Raw genomic sequence first — 27,338 nt, forward strand, 5'->3', positions numbered from 1 at the left:
AGGTCAGTCTCCTCCTTCCATGAAATCTTCCTGACCTCTCCAGGTCTTGGGGACAAATACTCCTCTAACTGGTCACAGTTCAATGGGGTACTCTGGTCTTGAAGACAGAGTGTCTTCTAATCCCAGCTTTATCATGACTACCTTGGCCAAGCTACGAGGTCCCTCAGAATCTGTTATTGTTTATGAAAAGGGAGAAAGGTCTATCTGCATACCGCTCAAGACAACTGTGACAAAAAATAATGAGCATTCTATTGATCATAAAGTGCTAGACCAGTGATTTTCCTGATATTCATATTTTTGATTAATACTGATTAATCACCTATTACTTCATTTCAGTTCTTTCCCTCAACTTTTTAGTATAAAAAGTTAGTATTAAAGAATTATACTAAGCTACTGATGAATATGAAGAGCTTGTAATTTGCTACAACAGGAAATGTCCACAGTTAACAATGGGAACTGATGTCAGAGGTATAAATGAGATCACAAAATATTAATAAAAAGGTCCAATAATTCAGAAGTCAAAGCAAAAAAAAAAAAAAAATTTTTTTTTTTTTTTTTTTTTGTACAGGGGATGGAACCCCATGTAACCACTGAGTCTTAACCCCCCCCGCCCCCCGTTTTTTTAAATTTTGAGACAGGATCTCACTAAGTTGCCCAAATTGGCAACTTGTGATCCTTTTGCCTCAGCCTTCCAAGTCACTGGGATTATAGGCATGCATGTGCCTTGGTGCCCACAGCAAGCTATGGCAATTTTCAATCGGAGCTAATCATCTCATACTTAGAAAACATTTTTAAGTTCAGTGTTCTTTCTTTTACCTTTGGTCTGACTAATAAGTGTCCGAAGTTCCCAACTTCTTCGTGTTGACCCACTTGAATCACCTCTTGGATATGCTGGTTCTGCAGAAAGTATTTTTTTTACACAAATCAAGATTTATGAAATAAATATTCTTGAGGGCAAGACTGAGACAGTGAGTGACATAGTTACACTCCGTCTGTCCTTTCTGGTGATCAGTTCCTAATGTGCCTGATGGGGGTGCCAGAAACTGTTTCTATAATCAATTCTAGAAATTGCACCAAACTCGTATGTTGCTGCCAGGCTTTTCACTACTCTCCATAAATAACAGAAAAGAACACTGCACGGGTCCTGCATTCCTGGGGCCTGCATTCAACCCTGATGCAACGGGAGCAGCAGCATGTTGCTGGACAGAGACCCTGAGGGCTGCATGGGAATTAAATTTCAGCATATCATCAAGTACAGTATCACTTTGATGTTTTTAAAGTGAATCAGAGTACCCAACAATTAAAATATCAGTAATATGGATTTTAAAAAAATATCAGTAATATGGATTTAAAGAAAAAAGCATCAAATGTAGTCCCAGAATATGCAAAGCCAGCTGAAAGGCACCTACGTGAAAAGTCAACTTCTCATAAAGTTTGATGCTTCTTATCCTTTATTCCTCTTTAAAGGTATTAACAACAGATACAGATTGAGACAAATTACTAGGCAGGAGGAGAATGTGGCTGACACATTTAAGCACTCACCGTCTCGCTCCTCTGTGGGGCTTGAGTGACGACTCAGGGACCTAAACTGCAATTCAGCAGCTATGGAAGCCAATCGATCGTTTTCAGGGACGCTGGAACCCCTGTTTTAATATTTTTAACAATCGAGCTGTCAATTCAATGGAACGTAAAATGAAAGATCTGTGAGATTCTTCTAGAGCCCTGATTCTCAAATGGGGAAAATGTTAACCCCCAAGGGACATTGGCAGTGTCTGGAGACACACTGGGTTGTCATGAAGGGGAGAGTACAGTTGGCATCTAGTGAGCAAAGGACAATACACAGGACAGTCCCACAAGAACTGCCACCCAAAAGAACAGAGCTGCCACTGAGAAAGGGTCCCCCCTCCACAGGCTGTGAAGAGAATTCTGGAGCTGAAGAGTGCTACACTATTATACCTCCACAAACAGCAGGCCAGACCAACAGCTCTTGCCTGCAGAATGTCCTGTTTTACATTAACAGCAGGGATAAAAACAAGATGGATTAACTTAAGCATGACTGACATGCTTGGAAAGCTCCATAATTTAAGCCCAGGTAGGGTGAAAATATGGCTAATACAGCTAATGTTGACGGTTATCATCAAATTATATTTATTTACTCAACCATATTTAAAGTACTGAAATTACTACATAGTTCAAAAGATTCTAAACCTCTAAATGGTAAGAAAATGGAAGGGAATACCAAATGATTTCTCAAGCAGTATTAGCCAAGCAAAAGTACAAGAATAGGAAGCTTAATATATTAAACAGAACAAGTTAATTAGCTGCTTTTCCAGAATAAAGTAACCAGAGTAATATTCAGCAACCAAAATGAACCCATAAGGAGTAAAAACCAGGATTAAATAAAGGAAGTGTTAAAACTGCAATTCAAAAATTAAAGAATCCAAAATAAATATGGCATTAGTTGATTAAAAAAGTTATTGGGTATGTATTTTTAAGTGAATGATATAATGAAGTATGGTAGCATTTATGCTCTTTTATTAAACTAAACTTTTTAAATTAACTCTTAGTTTAAAGACAAAGTGGACTATTAGGCAAATTATGAAATATGTGCCATTTTTGTATTTCCTTAAACCTTCCAACATGGTACAGTACGTGTTAAAAAGAAAGAGGGTGACACTTCCAATGTCACGTGGCTCAAAACCAGAGATGCTGAAGTGAAGAAACACATCCACTGCTCAGCAGTAGCCTGAGCCACGGAGGAGTCACGGATGCTTCTACCTTCCTGACTCCTGCAGGCAAACATTAGCCAGGCCCAAGTCCTTCAGAGTTTTGCAAAGGTAAAAAGCAAGAACACATACTTAAGCTAAGTGGTGTATCTGGGAATGTTTAACAACTACCTGTGGGGTGGGACCTGAGAGGGTAGGAGGTGGGCCACAGAATTTTTCCATTTCCACTTACAAAACTGCAGAAAATTAACAATCAGCTTCTGTGAGTGTAGGAGCCACTCTGGTGAGTCTACCACAGCTAAAACGTCTTATAAACAAAGGTAAGAGAACTGAAGCCCAGAATAGGTATTTCCTAGATCAAATAAAATCAATGAAAAATGCCTTTAAACACAGAAGGGCCAATGAAATTCAGTTCTGCTTGCCGATTCTTAAGATAGGCAAAGGCTGCCACTGTGGGCTGAGTGGGCATCGGTGTCGCTTTCACAAGCCCAGGGCCAAGCTGCGCCTCAGGCTCTGCCTACGGGCGGTGTGCCTCCGCAGCGGTGAGCAAGCCACAGTAGCTCTGGGCCCACTTCCCAGGACCACCACGATCACTGAGGCTCCCTGTGAGGTGAGCAGGCAAGTGCAGCTGGGAGTCTCAGGGCCCCTTCACACCTCTGTGCGGTTCTGCCCTTCTAACCACCTCAGGCACACTGTCCCAAAGAAAACTTTGTTCATTTGTAAAAACAATAAACTTCAAGACAGCATACTATGAGGCTATTAAAATTCTTGGACACTAAGAACTGTCCAGGTATGTAAAAACTGAACAAGAATACTCATGAAATATTTGTGACACGCTTAAAAAAACAAAACAAAACAAAAAAAAAAAACTGTTCATGCAAAGCATCAAGACTGAATGCACAGAAAGACCAGGCATTTAACTCCTACAGTAAAATACAAAGGCCTAAGCCACAGTTCTGTTGAGACTTTGAGACTGACTTTAAAAAGGTGGGATCTCCTCCTCCCAGCCCAGGAGAGGCCTCCTGTGCAGGTGACTGCAGCGAGTGCGGGAGCCCGTGCCACAGACTGCGTGACGTTCCCGGATACCTGTCTGAGGCTGAGTCACTCGCCTTGACTCTACACTGCATTTACGAAAACAAGTCTCAGCAGCCCCCACAGGGATATGGAAGCATGTGTGAAAATATCTGCCATGAAATGCTCAAACCTAAAGGAGAGTAAGTGGGATCTGGTTCAATGTTAATTGTTAATATTTTAGTTGACTGCTTAAGCTGTAAAATACTTACATATTTTTAGGTTATTTAGGTTTTTAGGTTACATTTATTACTAAAATTAGGAACATCAATTATTTTAATGAGTAAGAAGACTGGAAACATTTGTAGAAATTTAAGACTTATTAAAATTCAAAAACTTTCAATTTTTAAAGGCTTTAAAAATCCTAAAGTCATAAGTCATCTATCTGCCAACTAAGATATGAATCTTTTCCCTAAAAAGCTGAAGACAGCAGAGTTCCAGATCAAATCACCCCCAACCCAAATAGTTTTACACGCCACCTTTCTTACTGGAAGATGAGAACACGACAGTATCCCCTCCACGCAAGTACAGCAGGAGAACTGAGACCCAAAGTCCTTCATTAAATAAATGAGAAGAATTTGATAAATTGCTCTGCAAAGAAATAGCTATAATGGAAGACACTGGGAGTCCCTCCTTATACAGAGGACTTAATGCAAGAGACTTAAATTTTTCTGGAGCTTGCCAAATGTCTGCTCTCTCTAGTAATGATCTATTCTCCAAACTCCATCAACTCATTTTTCCACTTTAATATAATTATTTCTAATAAAAAATTATTTAAAATTAGGAGATTAGGTTAGGAATTGATACTTAAAAAAAAAAAAAATCATTGCCTAATGCCACTGGCAGGATGCCATCTCTGTTTATGCCATGACAGCCAAGGAAAGGCTGCCAGTCAGTCTCATGTCCTCTTTCACTGTGCCCCAGATTCTTCCCTCTGATCCTCTCTGGTCATTTCGGCTAATACTGGATCCAAAGAAACACCATCAACAGGCACATGGTCCACGTGGACTGGCTGGTGCCAGAGTCTGGGGGCTGTGACAACCACAGAAGCCGCAGCACCACTCACGTACTAGAGGAAAGAAGCCCAGTCGTCCCCGTGACACATCCTAAAGCTAAAGTCCCTGTGGAAGGGCACATGAGGGATGGCAAGGACACGTGCACTGGTGGAGTGAGACTACCTGGTATCAGGGGCACTGCTGATGGGTTTGAGCGGCACAGAGTCGCTGCCACAGGGAGCCGGGCGGCCGGTGGTAGTGGTGGCAGCGGCGGCGACAGGAGCAGCAGCCGGGCTGCCGTGGCTCCGCCCATCGGAAGGCGCGCTCCGAGTGCTAAGAGGAGAAGAGAAGCTTCAGGAACACAGGTGCGAAGGGGGCGGGCGTGCAAGTGGATTTCAGTTAAAAATAAAGCATGGGGAGAAAGTGAAAGATATTTAAAAATATAAAATGCAAACTGCTGTTTGAGATTCAGGCTTAGGTATGGGAAAAAAAGACTAATTTCAAAGATTTTTTTTTTAAATAATGTGGTCCTTACTTAGGAAATCCTGTCAAATGAAATTAACTTATGAAAGTGATTACACAGGGGAGACAGGATGCTCACTACCTCAAGATGCAGAAATGCCACCACATTCAAGGACATCACTGTGAATGTACTCACTCCTGAACCCATTTCAGTGCTCAGCTGCTTTATAACTAGTCACCAAGGTCAAGACTGGAAAGTCATTACAGCTTGCTCCACTTTAAAAGTGATATTTAGTACTGTTTCCCAATGTTTACTATGCTATGCAAACTTAAACTTGTTTTCCTAAAGTAATTTTTCAAAGACAGAAAAAGAAAGAATTATATCAAGGCCAGAAACATAGTAGCCTGAGGTTATAAAGAAGCTGAGAAACACAGTTATCTTGAAAGGTACAGGTCTGTTTTAAATTCGCACGTCTGTTTCGTTTGCAACTAAGGCACTATGATATGTCTTCAAGATAACACAAGTAAGAGCTTTTAAGAGCATATGGAGAAGCAAGAAAAACATTAAGCTCTCAGGGCAAGCGACCAGTTGTTTCAAGAAGATTGGCATGCACATCAGAGAAGGACCACAGAGCAAATGGCTGGAGGATCACCAAATACCTGAATGCCTCTGGCGTTGGGATAATTAGATGTGGGTTGGGAGGGTCGCTATGGCATCGAGGTACCTTCACAGGACGGGGACTGTTCCGATGAATAGCTGCCAGTGGAAATGGCAACAAATGTGATTTGTTAAAGTGGTCTATAGAACACTGTCACACCAGGCTATTAAAGGCAAATGGAAGTGACCAAAGTAAAACCATTCATGAGTAAAAAACTGCAAATACAAATATTATGAAAAATGTCACTTTTTAAAGTTAATAAAGCTATATTACACATAATTTTTCCACCAAAATCAATTGTTTTAAAACGTACACTAAACAAATGATTGAACTCACTTTAGAAAAGAATGAAAATGTAGCACTTCTCTAATAAAAAGGAATTCTCTATGCTGTCTACACTTAAAAAAAGACTCTGGTCATGCAGATATTTCAACAGGCCCTGTGCTGGGGAGTCCCTGTCACATGCCTGAGTACATGCAGTTTTCATTCCTTTAAGACAAACCAGGTGGATGGGGTATAATTCAACTTTTTTTTCTCCCAAAGTACATTCTCTTCTTCTTTAAAATATTCTAGTAAAAGTTAAATACATATAAAATTCAAACTACAGATTTTACCTAGTGATTATAAAAATGCTGACCATTCCATTTTCCCAATAACCACATGTAAACAGAAACAGGCATGTGTTACAGTTTGTCTACTCTCACACATTTTCCTCTTTTTTCTACTCGCCCACCTTTCTCCGGTGCTGGGACTAAACCCAGGCCTTTGTGCCTGCTCAGCACATCCCCAGCCCTACACTCTCAACTATCTGATTTAACCTTTCAAGTTCTGTTTTTCTACATCATATTTTCTCTTCATACTAATAATTTCAACTGAAATGGAAATTCTCTTTCTTCCTTCATGGTTTTATTTACTTCCTTTTAATAATATTACGCAGGAGGGACAGTAGCAAACTCAGAGAGATCTGAGGTTCCCTTGTAAAACTTGCAGAACAGAAACCAAGCAACTGTTAGCAAAAGCCAGGAAATCTGCGTCTGGTTTATTACCTCAATTATTATAATACCAAGCAAGAGAAACTCAGGAATAACAAAGGTGAAAGGGGAAAAAAAAAAAAAAAAACAGACAACAACAACTATTTGATGAAGATGATGTCATTAATTTAGCAAAGACCTGGGAAATAATCAAGAACCACTACAAAACTTTCCATGAAGGTATAAAAACATTCCATTTAAAAAAATGTATGAGCACATACATTTAACATTCTTCATGCAGGAAAGAGAACATTTAAGAGTGTGTGCATATTTATTTATATATTTAATGTTGCAACACTGACATTTCATTAGAAAAAAACTCGTAACCAATAAACACAAAGTAGAGGTTCAAATTTCACTAGATGTCAACATTTATCATAAAGATATTTTCATTGTCAAAACAAAGACAAGCCCACGGAGCAGTGAAACAATTCAGTACATCCATGACAATGTGACCACTAAAGAAAATGAATCTGATCTGAACCTGTTGGCATGGAAGAATTTCTGCACTGTCAGATGCAAAAAACAAGAGCTTAGTATCCAAGATGAACACATTTTTATACAGTAAATGCAGGAAAATAAACATAAATGCTTGTGTGATTACATGAGCAGAGAAAGGTAGGGTGGAACATGTCTGTGCAAGTGCAGGAACACAGAGAAAACGTGGAAGGCTGCGCAAGAAGCTGCTGTCGTTAGCTGCATCCTTAGAGCAGGACAGGAAGAAAGTAAGCAGCAGCAGCAACATGACAGCTGACGTGTGCTCCTTTTCATTAATTCTCTTGTCAAAGAAGAACACTAAACCAAAAGACAAACCCTACTGTGTCCAGGATGCTAGAGTGTCCACAAAATCTTGTTAACTTATTTAATTCTTGTTAGCAGCCCATTTTATGCATTACAAGGGGAGACTCAAAGATGTTAAATGAGCAGGCCCAGGTCACTTGCTGTCACGCAATCTGACTCTGAGTTCAGTTGTACCATCCCATAGTGGCTGAGGGGACAAAGGACATCTTGAGCCTACAGAGGGCACTATTAACCATCCCACCAACAGTTTGGAGTGACAGGCATATTGAAAGATCATGGACTCAAATATGGAGATTACCTTTAAATTATGGCAGGATAAGTATCTTTTTTTGTCTTTTGTAATTTTTTCTACATCAAAAATTTTCCTTAATGGACCTCTTCTCCATTTTTCTACATATTTTTCAGTTATAATTCTTTACAAATAAAACATTGCTTATGCAACAATATTTTAAAGAAGTTATATGTACTGAATTACTGATTATGTATTCTTAGAAAAATATTTTAAGAGATCAGAAAACCAGTCTATTTATGATAACAGGTTTAAGCCAGTTTGATGGGAACATAGTGGGCTTTTTGTAAAACTCAAAGAGTTTTACAAAAAATAACTCCCATTTTTACAATAGTCTTGGTAGAGTTTGTAAGGAGTGAATGAATTTTAAAGTTTAACCATCAATGATTAACACTTGTTCTTATACTAAATTTTCTGAAGCTAGCAAGAATCCTTTAACAAATATAATTCTTGTTCAATACTTTACATTTATGAATAACTTTTGTGATATTTAAATCGTAAAAAGTTTTGGGTTTTCACCTTTGGGTGTTTACATACAAATACAGTCTTGTTTTATTCAGACTGTATCAAGAATGATATGAGACTTATTAGCATTTTCTTAATATTTTGTTTTTAAAAAGTTTCAACATATGCTGTAAAAACTATATCCTAACTATGATTAAAAACTGTAGTTAAAATAATGCATATTGTACCATAACATTACTTACTCTTTAAAAAAGTAAAACCGAATCAGAATTTACTACAAGGAGTGGGGGAATGGGTTCTTAGAAAACTGGGAAAAAATGAATGCCACACTCTTCCAGAGATGAAGGAGAGGGGCAGAGAAGTTATTCACCCACCTGCAGTGCCTTCTGACAGATAACTACCTCTCCCAATTTTTCCTCCCCATGAACAAAGATTTTAAGAGGAAGAGTAGAATGGTAATGTTGATACAAGAAAATTTTTTAAAAAAATAATTTAACCTTGCTGGCTAGCAGGAAATAATATTTTGTGTTGATATTCTGATCTTTCTATGAGGTTTAGGATGATCAATGAGGAACATTCTCTATATACATACCTCATTTCTGTCACTTTGCCATTTCCCTGAATGCTCTTAAAACAGCTCTAATATCATTAAAATGACAGCAGTCGAAAGATGATCTGCTCTCATCCAAACCAGTACGTTCCAGGAGAAATGCTGTACAGCTGTCTTACCAAGGTACAAACCTGTAACAGGACTGTGCGGCTTTCCTATGACATGGCCAATGCATTCATTCATCAAGGCTTGTAAGCTCTAGAAACCAAAGGGAAACGGGAAAAGAAGAGATAGCACAGGGAGCCTTCATTACATAAGTAGCCCAAGTTAGGTGTTCAGTACATTTAAGAGATGCTACTTTGAGTAAATATTTTTAGGTAGTTTAACAAAATAGGTACAATCACAAATTAACACAAATGAAATGTAATTTAAAAGAATACAGTGCAAACTTCTATTTTTATAAATAAAAGTAAATTAGGAGTCCATTTCCCATGATGCAAAGATACACATAAGCAAAGGACTTCTCATATAACCATCTCTACTACTGGAAGGATAAAATAAATGAATTTGAATTTTAAAGAACATTTGAATCTGACAGAATTTATCAGATCAACAGTGATAACACTTAACTCTGGCCCTACATGGAAGTGAAATAGGTAATCCTTATTCTCAGTTTATAAAATACAGAAACTAATATTTCAGGGCTTATAACAACTAGATACTGCCTTAATTTAACCTTAGTGTGATAAGGATAAAAGAGCACTGAAGATCTTGCGATGCTGTTCATTGGGCCAACTTCCCAGCATCATTACAATTAAATCTAAGTATTTAAGAACCATAATCACATATAAAAATACATAAACAAGAATAGAGAGTGATTAATTTCTTTTCTTTTTTCAACTTGTTTTTTAAAGAAAGAAACTTTAGAATATTCCATACCAAGAAGTCATCTTCTGGCAAAGCTGAAATAAAGGCAGGCTCAATGGCTTGCAGGAAATCAAATCCTTGAGTTGCCCACCTGTCACATGAAAATGTTCAATAATTATTATTGAACATTTATAATTATTATAAATGATTATAATCACCATCAAGGAAACCACCAAGGAAACGCTGCTGCAATCTCACACTACACAGTAACAAAAGTAACGTAACTGGAAAATTACTATCTAGAACAAACTGCATGTTTTATCTTTACATAAATGCCTGTGTTAAGTTTATCATAAACATTTTCTAATAATTACAGGATTTCCTAAGTATATATTTTCTTTTTATGAGGGAGGGCGGGGCAGGAACCAGGGATTGAACTCAGGCGCACTCAATCACTGAGCCACATCTCCAGCACTATTTTGTATTTTATTTAGAGACAGTGTCTCACTGAGTTGCTTAGTGCCTTGCCGTTGCTGAGGCTGGTTTTGAACTTGCAATCCTCCTGCCTCAGCCTCCCAAGTCTCTGGGATTACAGGTGTGTGCCACCAAGTCAAGCCTAAGTATATATTATCATTTTTTTTTTTTTTTTTTTTTGTTTTTTTAAGGGCTAGGATTGTAGCTCAGTGGTAGAGCGCTTGCCTAGCATGTGTGAGGCACTGGGTTGATTCTCAGTACCACATATAAATAAATAAATAAACAAATAAATAAATGTCTATCAACAACTAAAAAAATATTAAAAACAAAAAACTGATCACCATCAAGTTTAGAATGCTCCTTGTTACCACCTGCTCCAAAACATCATGTATCATATAAGAACAAAATACCACCAACCCCAAAGGCTCATGCAGAAAACATGCTGCCTGGACATTACCTGGGCCTTGTACCTCTACCACTCTCACATTTAGTCAGGACATAATTCATCCATTTCCGGGCAAAGCTTATATATTTGTCTCCTATCTTCTGTCTGAACTCTCCAGACATCAAACGAACAACTTCTTTATGATACTGGAAGAAGATTTCAGGTATATCAAAATTATAAAGAAATTCATTATAGTAATGCCTACATACTATAATGCCATGTTTGCTAAAAATGTCAGTTTCTAAAACCAAAAAGCAAAATCTAACTAAATTTTCATATCCTGAACAGTATGAAGAATTAGTGTCTAAAAATGCAGTTTGTAAATATTATATTCATAAGTTTAAACTAAGAAGTGTGTGTTTATGATATTAAACATTTCTTATTTAAAGTTTTAAAATGTAATAGATAGCTGTTAAAACAAAGTAAATACCAGGCAATTATCTGACAGTTTAAAAGTCAACTAAAATTCCCAATATTTGGCAGCACTGTAGAGTAAGATTCTTGGCTAAGCTGTGATTACAACAAATACCAAATTTGTTGTTAAAAGATTCCTAATACTTCTGAAAATAACTTACAAAGCAGTTATTAAAGTATACATTTTTCCTCTACTTTGTACCTACCTCAAACCCAAAATTGTACCCCTGAATCATTGCTTCTCGGTAGTACTGCTGCAAGGTGACAGATTCAGATTCATCAACTTCAGCATCAAACTCAGATGTGAACATGTGGTCTACTCGGTCAATGGCATCACTTATTCTGTTGCACAGCTCTAGGGCATCATTCTGAAGAATGCCAAGCCACAATGGACCCAAAGTGAAGCAGAGCACACATTACTCACTGCATTTAGAAAGGAATACTCATTCATCATCACAAGACATTAACTATCACAATATATTACAGTCACTTTTAGTTATCAAATGGAATTGCTGAATACAGAGAAAATTATATTATTTTCATTTTTATTTGCACTTGGTATTCTTTAACATTTTATAAAATACAAAAGGAAAACATACACTTAAAATGATAATGCCTAATTACAATCTAGTCTTTGAATAGGTGCTAGTGTCTTCGGTATTTTTGTGTACCAACCACCAGAGATATTACTGGCAATATCTGGAGATAATTTTGGCTGTAATTATTTTCCCAAAATGTCAACAGAGCAGATGCTAAGACACTGCTTAAACTACCACAAGCGTTTACTGACTTTCCAAGCAATATCACAACAGCTTCAGAGTGGTCTCCCTTTCCACCTGTCCTTAAACACAGCTGTGTGCACATGGACTCCATCAGACAACTGTCCCCATGTGGTGTTACAAAATGTACTTCTCAGATCATCAGCATTTCCCTGAGGCTTAGAAAATAAAATCTGACATCTCTCAACAAACTGATTTTCATTCAGTATATTTCAAGTCTTACCTGCTATTATTACTTTTCATTGCTATGTCAAGATTCAGTCAAATTAGACCATGTGATGGTGAGCAGCAGATCTACCACCCTGAGCCATGGATACAAATACCCAAATCTTCCTTTTGTTGATTCATTCCTGATTTGCATCTTTTGAAACCCTTCAAGTTGAAATGTCACCATGGTATAATACCAGATGCTGTTAAGAGACCCTATGCCTTCTGGGCTCTGTGTGCAAGTTTTTAGGTACTTAGGGCTATACAATAATCAGCATCTTATAAAAATCCTCACACTCCGGAGTTCATCAGCTCAGGTTAAAATAAGACAAAAGTCTCCTGCTCTGCTACCAGGGGTGAGATTACAATTTATAAAAGAGAATCATAGATAAATAAGACAAGTCAGATTGATGGGGGAAAAACAAATGTCTATCAAATAACTGGTCTTTTCAGGGAACACTTTAAGAAATCACACCTCACTGGGACTGAGAAGACATGATGGCTTATGGAAAAGTATAGATGAGACCAGGTCTGATAGAAAAATGGGGTACAAAATAGAAAGTAATGAAAACAGAAAAAATGGGAAAAGAATAAAGGCTGTAGCTTATCATAGACTTTGAAGGCCTTCGTGCCTGTTTACAACAGATTTTTTCCTATTATAGTTAATTTGGCTGAATCATTTGTTAAACAGAGGAATAAATAAATCTTCCTTCAGATAACATATTGTCGATATGGAACTCTGGTAGTAAATCCTGGAAACTGCCAAGAGAGAAACTGATTTGCATTAGGAATGAAGAGAACTAGAGTCCAGCTTCACCTCTGCTACTCAGCTACACAACCATCATGAAGTCACTTAACTGCTCAGTTTTCTCCTTTCCAATCCTAAATTTCCTGAGTTGCAGAAAGGGTCCAAGAATTTTTTAGTTTAGACATGGAAAAGTGTGTACTGGGAACGAGGGAGAATGGAGGGCAACTTAAGAGCTCATGTTTCCAAATAACACGTGCCACATCACTCAACTCTTCCAAAGCGTCACACCCGAAGGCAGACATCAGACACGGGGAGGGCAGCTGGGTACCTTGAGCTGCTGCAGAGCTCTGGCGATGACTGGCTGACTGGATGTCTGCTCCTGGTATAGAGTCATCAGCCCCTCGATGGACTGCTGGAAAGCTTTTCTGTGAATCGTGAGATGAGCTGACTGCATGACGACTAGTAAAAGATTATCCACCTAAGAGGAAAATTAAACACAGGGCATAAAGAAGACCAAAGATTGCTTTCCCACTCAAGTTCAAACCTCAAACATTACCAATCCCAGGCCCACTGGGGACACAACCACATTGACCAGAGAGTCACATGCAAGCAAAGTTGCTCTCACAGAGCAACACTCTGCAGTGGGCAGTGACGTCCAGGCTCTTCCTCACAGAGGAGAACTCACCGTACTGTGTAGGTCTGCAGTTTTAAGTAGCCAGACCTCCCAGCAGTCCACACTGCTGGTGTAGTGAGAGCGTGTAGGTGTGTAAGCATGGGCTCTGGAGCAGCACGTCAAGATGGGAAAGGCAGGAATAGAACCAGGATCAGACACGGGGCCTTGTGTGAATCATTTAAAAGACCAAGACTGTATTTCTTTTTGTCTTTCAGAAATAGTCACTGCAGTATTTGCAGTTCACTGTGTTATAACCATCATTCTCAAAGTATCAAAACTACCAACAAATATAGAACTGAAGAAGGGACAGTGAGGCTGAAAGCAGGAAAACTAAAAGAAAGAAACTATAACCATTCAGAAAAGGGATGGCGACCTTCTGACTGTGACAGTAACCCTGGGGATGCAGGGAAAGGATCACTTACTGGATACACTTCTGGTTTGCCAGGGCCAGGGATTAACTGGAAGGGGGGGAAGTTGGTTTACATTGACTGTCACATTCCTGGCTTAAATGGGAATGATCCTTCAGTCCTTCATCTGGGGATAAAGATCAGGTCTCCGGGACGGAGGGAGACACAACAGAAGTGCCTGCTCTGGTCAGGCTGAATAAGATGCACACGGACACCTACCATCTCTGTTCCTAAGCTGGACTCAGGTAACATGAGAAGCTCCTCACAGTTAAAATCTAAGTTAAATAAACTGACTGGGACCTTTATTATATGGGCAGGTGACAGCCTCTGCTACAAAAATTATCAGTATGACAGAGTACTAGAATTTCTAGAATTTGAAATTAAATTATTGAGATAATTCTTTTAAGATCATGAGTCTCTAGACCTAACTACCTGACTGAACTAAGGTATAAATAAAATAGATGTATTATTTCAAATATTCTAGTAAAATGTAAATACTTATAGAACTTAATGGAATGTTTTAGTACAAATCATGCTGAAAATTACCAGTAAAACGCTGGAGTATGCTTTTGGAAGTATATTCTTGAGCTAACCAGGGCAGTTAAATCAACCATGAGCTGGTAAAAATTTGTTTTTTCCTGAAAACATTGTAAGAAATAAAGTAGCTGGAAGGCAGGGGCCTGGAGAGTGGAGGTGGGACCTGGAAATGAACCGACCTGCATACTTCTCAGGGTATCCACGGTCTCCACCTGAGGCACCAGCTTGACAGGCTGTGCTTCCCATGTGCCCCAGCCATCTTCTGAGTCCCGAGCTCGGTCACTCTGCTTGGTCAGAAGCAGATAAGCATCGATGAGCATGTCGTCTGGGTCCTTTGAACAGTCTTTGCCTGCGGCGGCATTGAGCAACTGCAAAATGATGCTCTTATCCTCAGCCAGAGAGTCTGGAACAAACACCTGCAAGTTCTCCAGGCCAGGAATTTGGACCTAGAAAAGAAATAATCCAGTCTTACACACGTACAGAAATCTGTTATTTAAAAAAAAATTAGAAAAAGACAAGCAGGTTCAGGAGAGAGGATCTGGGAAAGACAAGCACATGAGCAGTATGGGGAGCAGCAAGCAGCTGGGCTCAAAGTGACCTATGGGGAAAGTCTGAGAGTGATTAGGGGAGGTTCCTGCAGTCTCTCCAGTCACAGCACTCCTCCTTGCTGTTCCACTTTCAGCAACAAAATACCCCTGGGAGGGAAGTGGATCTGAAACAGCCTCAGCCAGCGCAGGGGTGCAAAGCTTTTCAAGCTCCCGATACTCCACTGGGGGTGAGCATCACCCACCATTTTAACAAGGGACAATAATGTGGTGCTGTGTGGGCCACACATCCCACTCTAGGCCACACATTCCTGGGCTTGGCATAACATTTGCAGTGACAACTGCATACATGGATTCAAAAGTGCTAAGTCTTAAGCAAAAGGACATAAAGATGGTGACTCAAAAAGTGGCTCTGGTGATAACCCGGACACTGACATCAAAGATCCACATAAAAACTTCACATTGATTCAGAAAAAGTGAGGGTGAGAAAGCCACTATCTAAAATCAAAATTATCTTTTTATATGCATTATTTTAACACATATGGATAACTAAATTTAGTAGTATGAGTAAATATTTGATTGCTTATCTGCATTCTTAAGATGTGTTAAGTCAAATAAAAAGTGTCTTCCTAATTTTCACTGGGAAATTATGGGGCAGTCCTAAAATGAGATCAACATGGGTCTCCAAAGCCTAACCTGTTCACCATCTGGACCTCTGTGAAAAAGTATGCCTGTTTTAGAAAAGAGCAGGAAAGACAAAGGATTCCAAGTGTACTTAGGTATTTACCTTCACATACTGCTTTGCTTTCAGAATATCTAGCAGGTCTCTAACTGGGGCTGAGAGTATAAACTCTGCTGCTATCTCCAGGTCCTAGGATCAATTACAAAGAAACTTCTTTAGTGTTGGCTTCTTAAAAAGTAAGATTAAAAAAAAAAAAGATACAAAAAGGCAATAAATCAGGTTTGAAAACTCACCTTTCTCAACATTTTAGCAAATCCAAGTGCTTTTGAGGCTCTTTCTCTGGCTTCATGGAAGAGCTCCTTGAGCGCCCGGCTGATCTCTATGACAGACCTCCTGCCAGCAGATCAAAGGCCAGTCAGAAGACATCAGGTGTGCCCCAGACACAACAGCATCGAACAATAAAGACAAAGCAAATCCCAAGTCACAGTAACAAATAAAGACTACAGTAGTAGTCTTTGTACAGTAGAGGTCCCATTGTTTTCAATGGGAGCAAGTAATTACTGCAAATGTGTGCATAATATTGAGATGATGGCTACTCCGTTTTGTTTCCTGAATGTGCATGCATGCAGTGCTGCCAGTTTAACCCCGGGCAAGCACTCTACCTCTAAGCTACATCCCAGCTCATTCTGCAGTTTTATAGGAAGTCCTTTAAATATATGCAGGGTACATTCAAGTAACAGGAACTCAAATTTCTAAAGATTTCACTATGATAATTTCTTGGAGTTTGAGATAAGCACAATCTGGTAAAAGCTTAACCACTGGCTCTGTGAAAGCCCAGAGTCACACCATACGTGTCCATCTGTGTGGTGTGATGCTCCCACTGTGGAGATCTCAAGGCAGCAGCAAGACTGCACAGGGCAATGCTTGGAAGGGATGCACAGTCAGTTGGGGAGGCCAGCTTCAATGCACTTCCGTGCAAAGAGCCCCGTCAGGTCCATTCCCAGTGAACAATCAGCATCGCAAGATGTTTTGTAGTTCAGCGTCTGTATTCTTGCATTCTTATGTTTATTTAAAGTCTATAATATGGATCTCAAAACTACAAGACCTACAAACTAACTCATTCCATTTCTTAACTACTCAGTTTGGTTTCCCCAGGTGAGAATGTATGTGGGAACATCTTTTTAAGCTTGGCATAGAAACATCCCAGGTGTTCTGAAACCCAAAATGTGTTTTGCACCAAACTTCGGGTGGTGAGAGAGAAAACATTCCAGCTCTGAAGTGTCAGTTTCATCTGAGCACTAGCTAAGACTGAACCACATACGACTGATATACAGCCACAAAATGGCTCTAAGGCAGATACCAATGCCACAAAATTAGCAATTTTAATAGTTTATCACGAATGGCATCTGTACAGATTTGGAGGAAACTCAACAGAGGACTAAACCATGATGTCATATATTTAAGCTTAAAGCTCAGTAGAAAAGATAAACTAAATGTATCAGTTGTCATTAATACATACCAAAAGACTTAGGGAAGTTTCAAAAGACAGAAACATACCATTTAATTAAAAACATTGCAGAAAATGTGGATGGAGATCACTGATTGATTCCATTCATTTTTAGTCAACTTTTTTCTTTTCTCTAAAGACATTATTTTAATCATGTGAACTAAATTCTAAGTTCATCTTCAGAAAAATTTCACATGAAATCATAGCTAAGAGAGCATATAAGAAGACAAGACAGTGAGAAGAAAGCCCTGCTGAGTCTACTGCCCAAACCCCTCCAGCCCGACTCATCTGGTCTGGACGGGGCTCCCTCCGGCTCCGCACGGAGACGGAACCTGCGAGGAGAGCTGGAACGGAGGGAGAGCGGCTCCAACCTTATCTCATCTGAGGCGCTGCTGTCGTCAGCACTGGTCCAAAACTCAGCACAGCTCTCCTGTAAGCCGGATTCCAGAAAGCTCCCGGTGGACTTCAGCAGCATCCCCGCAATGTCGCTAAGGGAAGGAAACAACAAGAATAAAGCTTGCAAGAAAGATCGTCCTGAAACCAAGAGGCTCAGCACTGCTACGATAGCTTACAACTCAACGAGAATTTTTCTTCTAATATCAAATAACGATCAGTGTGAAAAAGTAGAAATCTAAACTGTAACATGTACCTATCTTTGTTTTATTACATTATTTCATCATAAACCACAAAATCTTATGTTCTTTTTTGGTACCAGAGATTGAACCCCGGGTGCTTAACCACTGAACCACATCCCCAGTCCTTTTTATTTTGAGACAGGGCCTCACTAAGTTGCTGAGGCCCTCGATAAGTTGATGAGGTTGGCCTTGAACTTGCAATCCTCCTGCCTCAGCCTCTGAAGCCAATGGGATCACAGACATGAGCTACCACACCCAGCCTTATGTTATATTCTTAGTTGCTAAGTGATTATTACACAACTGTTATTTCCATCTTAAACAAATGTTCAAAATGACACAAAATATCAAATAAACTAAATGATGGGATATAAAAACAAAGTAAATTCCTTCAATGCATTTAAATTTCCCTCACAACTAGCATTTTATAGTTGATAAACATGAAATACTCTATACAGCTGATCCTTCTCATTGAACACACCATCTGAATACTAATGTTAAAATGAATACCCAAGTAGTCAAAAATAATCTAAATGAATATTGTAAAAGTTCAACAACTGTCTATTGACCTAGGCCATGTTCAAGGAAAGGCGCTTACGATCTAGTAGAAGAATGCAGGGAAGCACAGAACCCGTAACGGATGTGGGAGACAGCAAGTGCTAGGGTTGCTGTCAGAGAAGGGTCAAACCCAGCTGAAGGGGAAGCTGTTTCAAGGACAGAAAGCCCTGCAACCACTCTGCAGCAAGAGTTGAAAGAGTGGATCTGTCAGGAGGACAGAGAGGGGAAAGAAAGTTCAGGAAGAACAATAAACATGATCACAGCATGAAGATGTGTCAAGCAAGAGGCATGTTAGTGAGAAAGAAACTATCAAACCTGGGAGAAACAGAGGCTGCTCATGCCACAAAGGGGTCAAACCGAGACTGGGACAGTAAATGGGACCAAGCTGTGAAGGGCCTTGGATGTCACACTAATTAGCTTGATTGATTGGTGGACAAGCAAGTGGGCACAAAAAATCTAAGTAGGAAGGGACCTGATGCTTTTAAAAAGAATATCTTATAAGAATATCCAGGGTGGATTTGTTCAACGGAGACTGAATGCCGATTATTTATTAAGGAGTAAATAAAACAGGAAAAAAAGTCCTCCAGTGGATAGAGATAAAAAATAAAATATATAGTATTTCAGATTAATAATTTCAGTGCTTTGGAGAAAGAAAAAAAGCTAAGGAGTACTCATGGGTAGAAACTTTGATTTAAAATATGCTGAGAAGGTAACATTTGGACAAAGACCTGAAGGAAGTGGGGAAATGAGTCATGAAAATAACTGGAAGAGCGGTCCACGAAAGGGGACCAGCAAGTGCAAAGGACCAGTGGCAGGAGTAAAGCCTGGCCTGAGAGAAGAGAAGGGAGATCAGGTTGGCCATGCAGGAAGCAGAGCAGAGCCTAGGAGGAGATGAGGGCAAAGGTCAAGGAGAAAACAGACTGTGCCCAGCCTCACAGGCCATTGTCCAGGCATTCTCACTAGACAGAGAGCCACTGGAGTGTTTGGAGATGGTCTGATGTACCACGTAACAAGGTCACTCTGACTCTGGTGCCACGAATGAACACAGGCTGCAGGCAGAAGCAGGGGGACCGCTTAGAGAGCAATGCCCTACGTGTGAACAAAGACAGCTGGAGAAGACGGAAGCAGACTGCGGGCAGAGGTCCAGTGCTGGATGTGTCTCAGGGCCAGCCAAAGGGACCAGAGGTAGCACATGCTCAAGAAAGAAGTCAGGGTTGGTTGCACATGGGCTGCACCTGGAGCAGAGGCTGCCGGTCCAGTACCACAGGTGCAGGGGAGTGAGACCTGGGATCCTGAGACGGGCTGCCCACAGAAGGGGCAGCAGGGAGGCCCAGGAGGCTCTCAGAACAAGGAGTGGACCGGCCAGAGACTGCTCAGGGCATCTGAAGGACAAGCAGAAGACAAGGACACAAACACTGACAGGCAGAAATGAGGGTACAGTAAAAATCACCTATCTCTAGTGACACTAAGCAGGAACCTATTCAAACTTTTCTTCAACAAAGCTTGACAGGATGGAAACAGCAACTGCAAACAGGGTTATAGGCAAAGCAGACTTAGGGGAAATAAAGGGTGTGAGGGGCGGGGGATGGTGCTGAAAGTGGCAAGGAATGCCTTTCTTAAGAAGGCTGACTACGGGAACAAGTCTGCCTGTGGACCACAGCCTGAAGCCCAGGGTGTGAGGAGACAAGAGCAAGTTCACTGCCTGCTCAGAATGAAAATGGGATGCAAGAAGACCCGACAGTCCAGGCAGAAAAGTGCTCAAGATTCTGAGACACCCAGACAGGACAGAGACAGAGGGAGTCCAGATCAGTCCATTGCTGGAGTCAGGAGAGCACCTGACGTGGAAGCCGAGGGGCTAGAGCATGATGGGAAGGAGCGAAGAACATCTGTGCTGGGTGTACGTGCCTTAGAAGAGCAGCAGAAGAAAGATAGCAACTGATGGCAGTGGGGTATCCACAGAGCACCAGGAGACACCAGCAGGGTCCAGAGCACAGAAGAGCCCTGATCTCACCCGAGTCAAAGCAAGTCAGACTGGTGGCCACCAGAAGAGCCCTCTGCACTGCGGCCGGGGCTCCACAGTGTGCACCTGACTCGAGGAAGCCGTGCTGCCACACAGTCCAGTGCCACACTCCCTTCTGCAGACTGTCCTCGTTTCCACCTACAGTCAGTCTATCGCCAAGTGCAAACCAGTTTATGAAGAGGTGTGTGGTTAGGTTATATTCCCAAAAACCTATGAGGGAAAACATGAGTTCTGAACGTCCCCACCATGACTGAAACACACCTGGAGCACCTCAAGTCACCTTCCTTTTATTAAAATGATGGATCAAAGCAAAAAGAGGGGGTCTGCCCTAAGGCAGGATTTCCCAAGCTCTAAGTGGGTACTCTGGGTGGATAACTGCCTGCTGAGGGGCATGTCCTGCACACTGCAGGGTGCCTGGCAGCACCCCGGCCTCGGCCCACCAGGTGCCAGCACTATGTCCCCCAAATGTGACAATCAAAAATGTCTTCAAACACCATCAAGTGTCCCCAAGGGGCAAAATCAACCCTGGTTGAGGACCACTGCTCAAAACTTAGAAGAGGGGCAGGCACATGACAGGTGTGAGTGACTGTGATTTTCACGTAACCGAACATCCAAACGCGTGCAAGAGACTCAAACCGGGAGGAGTGAGGGAAGGAAGCCACACTGCAGAGCACAAGGATTCCTACCAGAAAAGTTTTCCAGCCTGTGCCTCTCCTCCCCGTATGTAATGAGTTATTTCTTTGGTGAAATTCCATTCTTCTTCTAACAGATTTTTTAAACTATGGGATGCTTGAGGTAATTGCTGTAGCATTTGGATCCAGCTTCTCATGTAATCAAAATACACCTTAAAATACAAAAATATAAAAGGAGATATTTGAGAGTAGAATTCAGCAACTCACATCTTCACCTCTGTTAACACAAAAGCTACAAATCAGAAGGGCAAGAGAGAAGGGATCATGGAGAGCATGCAACACAGGTGAGGTCTAGGAAGATTATTTTAAAAACTGTATGACACTTGAGCAACTTCATCATTCACATCCCTTCAAATTCCTAAGAACATAACTAAAACATTCACAACATCAAGAAAGTACAATAATGGGGGAAATAGCACTTAGAAACGTTAGTTATGGCACCTGGAATAAACTTATCAAAGTATGTGTGTTCATATACAAACATGAAACACGAATTCTGCTAGGAGGTATTTTTATAATACCTCAAAAATTTTTTCAAAAGAAATGTTCCTGAGGAGCGCACTGTGAACATGACTCTTAGGAGGCTGGAAGTCCTGCTGGTCTCCCTCTTCATTTCAGCAGGAGGCAGCTGTGCACTGCGGAGGACAAGCCTCACCGTCCCTGCCTGACTCCCAGATCTGTGTGGCGTGATTTCCCAAGGTTCACTACACACAAACCAAGATGCACACGCAGAATACCCAGCTGTCCTGCAGTGGGGTCTGCGCCCACCACCAGTCCCACTGCAACCACTGCCCAGCCCTGGTCCTCACTCTGCCTTAGCTGTTGGGTCGGCGGCTTTGCCAGCAAGCCATCTTTCTGAAGACAGGCCCACACAGACTGCTCCACAACGTCCCACGGCTATCCAACCCCGAGATAATCCTTGAATCACACTCTCTCCCTCAGGACACCTTCTGACACCAAGTGAGACGCTGCCACGAGGCCTGACGCCCAGCTGCCACTGTGCTCCCCACCGCCAAAGATGACTTGCCCCTGCACTTAGGAGTTCGCAGGATTCTTCCTCTACCCTGAAGTGCAGGATTTCACAGGCCACATCTTACAAGTTCACTCCTTGGGATGACTTTTTTCCCTCAGATCCAGCGATAACTTTCAGGTTGCAAATCTTTCCTGTTTTACAATAACATTCCTCTGCAGGACTTTGGAATGCCCCAGGTCCTCCACCATCCAGCTGTACGGTGGTGCTCCACAGGCCTGGGTCCACTCAGCTGGAGCTGTGTGCACCACCGTCCCCCAGAGGGGGAAATCTCAGCTCCCGTGTGCTCCCTCATCTCCTGGCCTTCTCCCTCAGAGGTATACCCTCGGGCAGCTTTCTTTGAAGAGGTGGCATCCTCACACTTCCTCACTGTTACTTTGAACCCACTACTATTCCACATTCTTATTTAAAATCAAAACAAAAGGAAGACTCTGCCCCTTTAAAATTTAGGTCACCAGCCATTCCACTCACCCCTCTTCAGGCTGTCACCCCTGATGTCCAGCCTGCCCACCGGGTTCCAGACCTCATCTCTCATGGGTCAGCTCTGGCCTGACTTGCTTCTCCCCAGCCCCATCAGGCTCAGCCACCATGCTGAGGGACATTGGCACAGCTCCAGCTCAGTGCCCGGCTTCCTCCACTTCCAGCAGGGCTTCCCAGTGCCGCACTACCAGAGCTGCTGCAGCCTCCACCCCCAAGCCAGACACCTGATGGCCCTGCCGCTCTCCTCCTCCCAGTTACTTGTCCACTCACGGGACGTCCTCTCGAGCTCACCTGGACTCGAGCGCTCCTCCAGCTCACAACCCCCTCCTCAGGCAGCGGGTCCTCAGGCCCACCCTCCAACAGCACTCTTGTCCCGTCGCCATCCTCCCTGCTTCTCATCTCACCCTTCTGTTAGGACCCGCTGCCTGCCGAGGCCCAGCAGGGCCACTGCTCGTGCCCACAATCAGAAGCTGCTCTGCTCAATGGCCACCCCCTGCCACGCAGCACCCAGCACTCCTGGTGATCCTGTTTGTTCTCTGTGCATTTTCCTTCTCTCTACAACCTCCATCAAAACTCCTCCCTTCCCTCGACCCACTAACACCACCGCCACCCATTCTCGGCAGAGCTGAGGTCTCTTCAAAAAAGAACAGAAGCCAGCAGACGTCCAGTGGCTCGGCCTCCTGAAACCTTACAGTGGAGCCGCGGCTCTCCCTCAGCCCAAATGTGCGCCCTGAGAGCCACCTCCTCCCGCAATCAGAGCACCTCCGCGGCTCCCACACCCGCTGCACGTGGGGCTGCACGGCGCAGCATCAACGCCCACCTCCCCGTCAGTCATTCCGAAGCCGCCAACGCTGGTGGGAGCCAGGCTTCACCTTTCCTGGCCACTCCGGCTGGCCCACAGTCGCTCTCAGCACCTCCTCCAACTCCAAGCCACCCCAGGGACCACGGGCTCCAGCTTTAAAACTGAATCCCGACACTGCTTTCTCCATCACTTTAGGCCACTCTGACCCGAGCACTCGCACATGCAGAGCTGGGCCACCTGGGGCTGGACCCTGCAGCTGCCCAGCCTCCCACCCTGGGAGGCCTCTCTGCACTGCCTTCCTGGGGAACCTCCGTTCCTGTCACACTCCTCCCAACGTGGGGAGCTGGCACCTGCTGCCTCCTGTCAGAGCAGTGTTTATTTCGGTCTCTTTTTCATTGCTTTAGTTAGAAAGTTAGGAGGCCGAAAAACATCCCAACAATTATCACCCAGAAGAACAAATATTAATATTTTGTCATATTGCTTCAGAAATTTTTCCTGTAAGAAGATACCAGAAAGTTAACTTCTCTCGCTCTCTCTTCATTTCTCTATTGTCCCTCCCCAGAGGCAATAAGTGTCATGAATTTAATATGCTTCCTTCCAAGTCCATATGCTTTTTAAAATAATCAGTTATTACACAGATCATAACATAAAGTACAGCTCTGGGTATTTTTAATTTTTTTTACATAAGTCGGGTTACAATGGATATATCAACCTTCAGCTAAATCCCAGTACCCCTATCTCAGAGAATCCTTCCCTTACCTCCACACAATCTCAAATCCTTCCCTTGAGTCCACAAAAGACCTGTGCCTCTCCTTTGTAGTACTTTTTCAGCGGAGTTTTATGCAGGTCTGATTAGGTAATATCCAATTTAACCATCACTCCAAAACTCCGGCCTACGCTCATCAGGAGCCCTCAGTACTCGGCATGACCCCTGGCACGCACCAGACATCCAACAGCTAAGGTGCATAAGGAGCTCCCTCCTGCTCCTTAGCTCTCCACCCTTCTGCAGAAACCCTGTGCACACATGGGCGCTTCTTGTGCCTTCTGCAACCACATCTCCAGTTCATCATGTTTACATTTTCATTTCCTTTTGACTCCTCTTGATGTGGGGGGATCATGGTGTGGGTGTGAGGTGTCCCTCAAAAGCCCACGTGAGGCAATGCAAGGAGGTTCAGAGGAGATGACTGGGCTGTGGGAGTCTTAACCCCATCGGTGATTTCATTCCCTGAAGGGATCCACTGAGTGGGGACTGAACTGATGGGTGCGGCTGGAGGAGGCAGGAACTGGGGCGTGGCTTTGGGTACATGTTGGTATCCGATGAGTGGACTCTCTCAGCTTTATCCCATGTGAGCCACTTCCCTCCACCACACCCTTCTGCCTCCATGTTCAGTCTCACCTTGAGGCCCGAGGAATGGAGCCTACTGCCTATGGATTGAGACCTCTACATCTGCGAGCCCCCAAATAAGCTTTTCTTCTTCAAAATTGTTCTGGTCAGATCTTTTAGTCATGGCAGTGAAAAAGCTGACTCAAACATAGGGTTTCCTAAGGTCCAGCACATGTTCTTCTGACCCACGTTTACTGCTTTGGTTATTTCTGAGCCAGGGCCCTGGGCAATGAACTGATTAGACAGCTCACAGCTTTTGATTAGGTTTGTGGTCTCAACCCTCACCAAGTAATTTTCTTGGACCTATAGACATGGAATAAGCACCTCAATTTCTGAGTGGAGAGGAAGCTGTAACACACTGTAACAACCCTAAGTCATGGACATTTTTCATGGTAACTTGCTGATCCCTGCTCCCCCAACTTCGGCAGTGCTCAAACGGGGCAACTGTTCTGGGCTGGTGGTTTAAGTGAGGACAGTGAGCATCTCTACCACTGCAGCCTGTGTGGTATACAGATCTTCAGTTGACAGCAGAGCTCTGTAGGGACATCATGGCTGCAGACCCTCCAGGTCTAAGGTGGGAAGTACTCAGAGCATGTGTCTGCTCTAGTTTAGTCTACATTTCAAGGCAAATAATTCCAACAACCTTTTTATTTGTGGGATGGTGATAAATGAATGGGCACTATTACAAAGTTTCTTCATACTGAACGTGGAAATTTTTTCCCCTCTTTTTGGTGGGTTTCAAGAAAAGGGTATGTGGTAAGCAAGAGCTGACTGCCTACCCAGGAGCCACTCTCTCCTTTCTCCCTAACAGAAACAATAATTTTTGTTTGGGCTCCAACATTCTCCTCTAAACATTTCCCTGATGCTTCTAGCGTGCTATAGGGCACAATTTTAAAACCACTAATAATTTCTAGTTTCTTCATCTGTAACAGCACACACACACTAACTCATGCAAACCATGGACAACAAAGCCAAAACTGAACTCTGTGCTGGTCTTCCCTCTATCCCAGCTTCATCTGTGACAGCACACACACCAACTCATGCAGAGCCAGAGCTGAACTCTGTGCTGGTCTTCCCTCTATCCCAGCTTCTGCCACACGTAGGCACACACGGGCATGGCAACCACTTGGCCAGGGCACAACTCATCTGCCTGCTGCTCCTCACCCAGCCCCACCCCACTCCCACAGGGCACAGGTGCCTTGGAAGCCATCAGAGACAGTTCAGGAAGCAAAGAATATTTTTTAAAAAACTTTCATTTGATTTTCCATAAAAAGCAATAAAAAATAATTATGTGTTGCTTTTTACCCTAGCTTTTCAACAATGAAGATTTCTCTGACATAAGAAATATACAGTGCTTCAATAAGCGGCCATTTGACACACACCGGTCTTTCAGTCTTCTACCCAGTTAGGAAGTCATCTCAACTGCATTACAGGTACTTCTCACAGATGCCAGGCATTTCAAGTTCCATTCCCTACCACCTTCTTCATCTTCTACTCTTATCAAGGTTGAGGAGCCGTGCGCCATGTGAACTCCAAGCCTCCTCTGACAGTTGCGAGGCCACACCACAGGCCTGGCCCCCGGGGCACTGGGCACTGTGCTGGGCAGCGCTCCCTGCCGAGGCAAGGCTTGCACTTGGCTGGCAAGGACTCTTGCCCTTTTCTTCCCATAGGAAGCAAGGGTGGTTCCTGGAGGCGCTGTAGCCAGGCTGAACGGGATGCAGTGAGACAATAAGCAAGAGCGAGAGAACCCCCTGAACAACACCCTCCGAGCAGGTCTCTCATGATTTCATTGCCTTGCCACGCTGCGGGCTCGTCCACGGCCCTTCCCTAGGGACTCCAACGTGCACATGCACACCAACACTCCACCACACACTACGAAGACGGAAGCAATTCGAGCTATAACCCTAGCTCATGAAGCTCCCAGTCCAATCAGGGAACCCTGAGAAGAGACTGTGTTCAAGTTAGATTACAGTATAGTTCTAACTGTAACTGCTAAGATAGAAGAAGGTAGAGGAGGGAGGTAGGGAGACTGAAAGATTAAAACTGTCAGATAAGCTTTCTGGAGAAAAATAAAAGCTGAAAGTAAGTCCCAGGTAAGTGTAGTTAAGGAGGAAGGATGAGGAAGAGGGACAGTTCTAGCAGGAAAGAATAATATATACTATGGTCCAAAAGTCAGAAACACAGGGCAAGTACAATGCAGGTGAGAAGACCAGGCCCCAGGGGAAGAACAGGTCCACTCCTGCTCCATCAAGCTACTGACCAGTCCTCAGTGTGCCAGGTTCCTCAAGGGACCCTTGACTCATCTTTGAGACTCAGCATCCTTGGGTAAGCTCCCTCTAAGCATCCCCAGATGAGTTCAAGGGTCCAACGCAGCATACCTGAACCCCAGAGCTGTGGACATGTAGG

General features: G+C 42.7%; 1 protein-coding gene across 6 annotated transcripts in view; it reads right to left on the reverse strand.

Moving 5' to 3' along the window:
- MAP3K4 (mitogen-activated protein kinase kinase kinase 4) overlaps positions 1 to 27,338 on the reverse strand; it is a 106,813-nt gene that overhangs the window by 11,669 nt on the left and 67,806 nt on the right. For 3 of the 6 annotated variants that reach the window (XM_079147936.1, XM_079147940.1, XM_079147941.1), the window contains 14 exons: positions 21,231 to 21,388; positions 17,706 to 17,822; positions 16,121 to 16,220; positions 15,933 to 16,016; positions 14,780 to 15,046; positions 13,312 to 13,461; positions 11,456 to 11,617; positions 10,848 to 10,981; positions 9,989 to 10,067; positions 9,229 to 9,307; positions 5,915 to 6,011; positions 4,976 to 5,125; positions 1,543 to 1,643; positions 817 to 897 (listed from right to left, as the gene is read on the reverse strand). In XM_079147936.1, coding sequence (XP_079004062.1) covers positions 817 to 897; positions 1,543 to 1,643; positions 4,976 to 5,125; positions 5,915 to 6,011; positions 9,229 to 9,307; positions 9,989 to 10,067; positions 10,848 to 10,981; positions 11,456 to 11,617; positions 13,312 to 13,461; positions 14,780 to 15,046; positions 15,933 to 16,016; positions 16,121 to 16,220; positions 17,706 to 17,822; positions 21,231 to 21,388 — 1,759 coding nt within the window. The remainder of the gene's footprint in view (positions 1 to 816; positions 898 to 1,542; positions 1,644 to 4,975; positions 5,126 to 5,914; positions 6,012 to 9,228; positions 9,308 to 9,988; positions 10,068 to 10,847; positions 10,982 to 11,455; positions 11,618 to 13,311; positions 13,462 to 14,779; positions 15,047 to 15,932; positions 16,017 to 16,120; positions 16,221 to 17,705; positions 17,823 to 21,230; positions 21,389 to 27,338) is intronic. The other 3 variants (XM_079147937.1, XM_079147939.1, XM_079147938.1) reach the window with 3 other exon arrangements.

This window comes from Sciurus vulgaris (genome assembly GCF_902686455.1).
Source record: "Sciurus vulgaris genome assembly, chromosome: 7".
Lineage (NCBI taxonomy): Eukaryota > Metazoa > Chordata > Mammalia > Rodentia > Sciuridae > Sciurus > Sciurus vulgaris.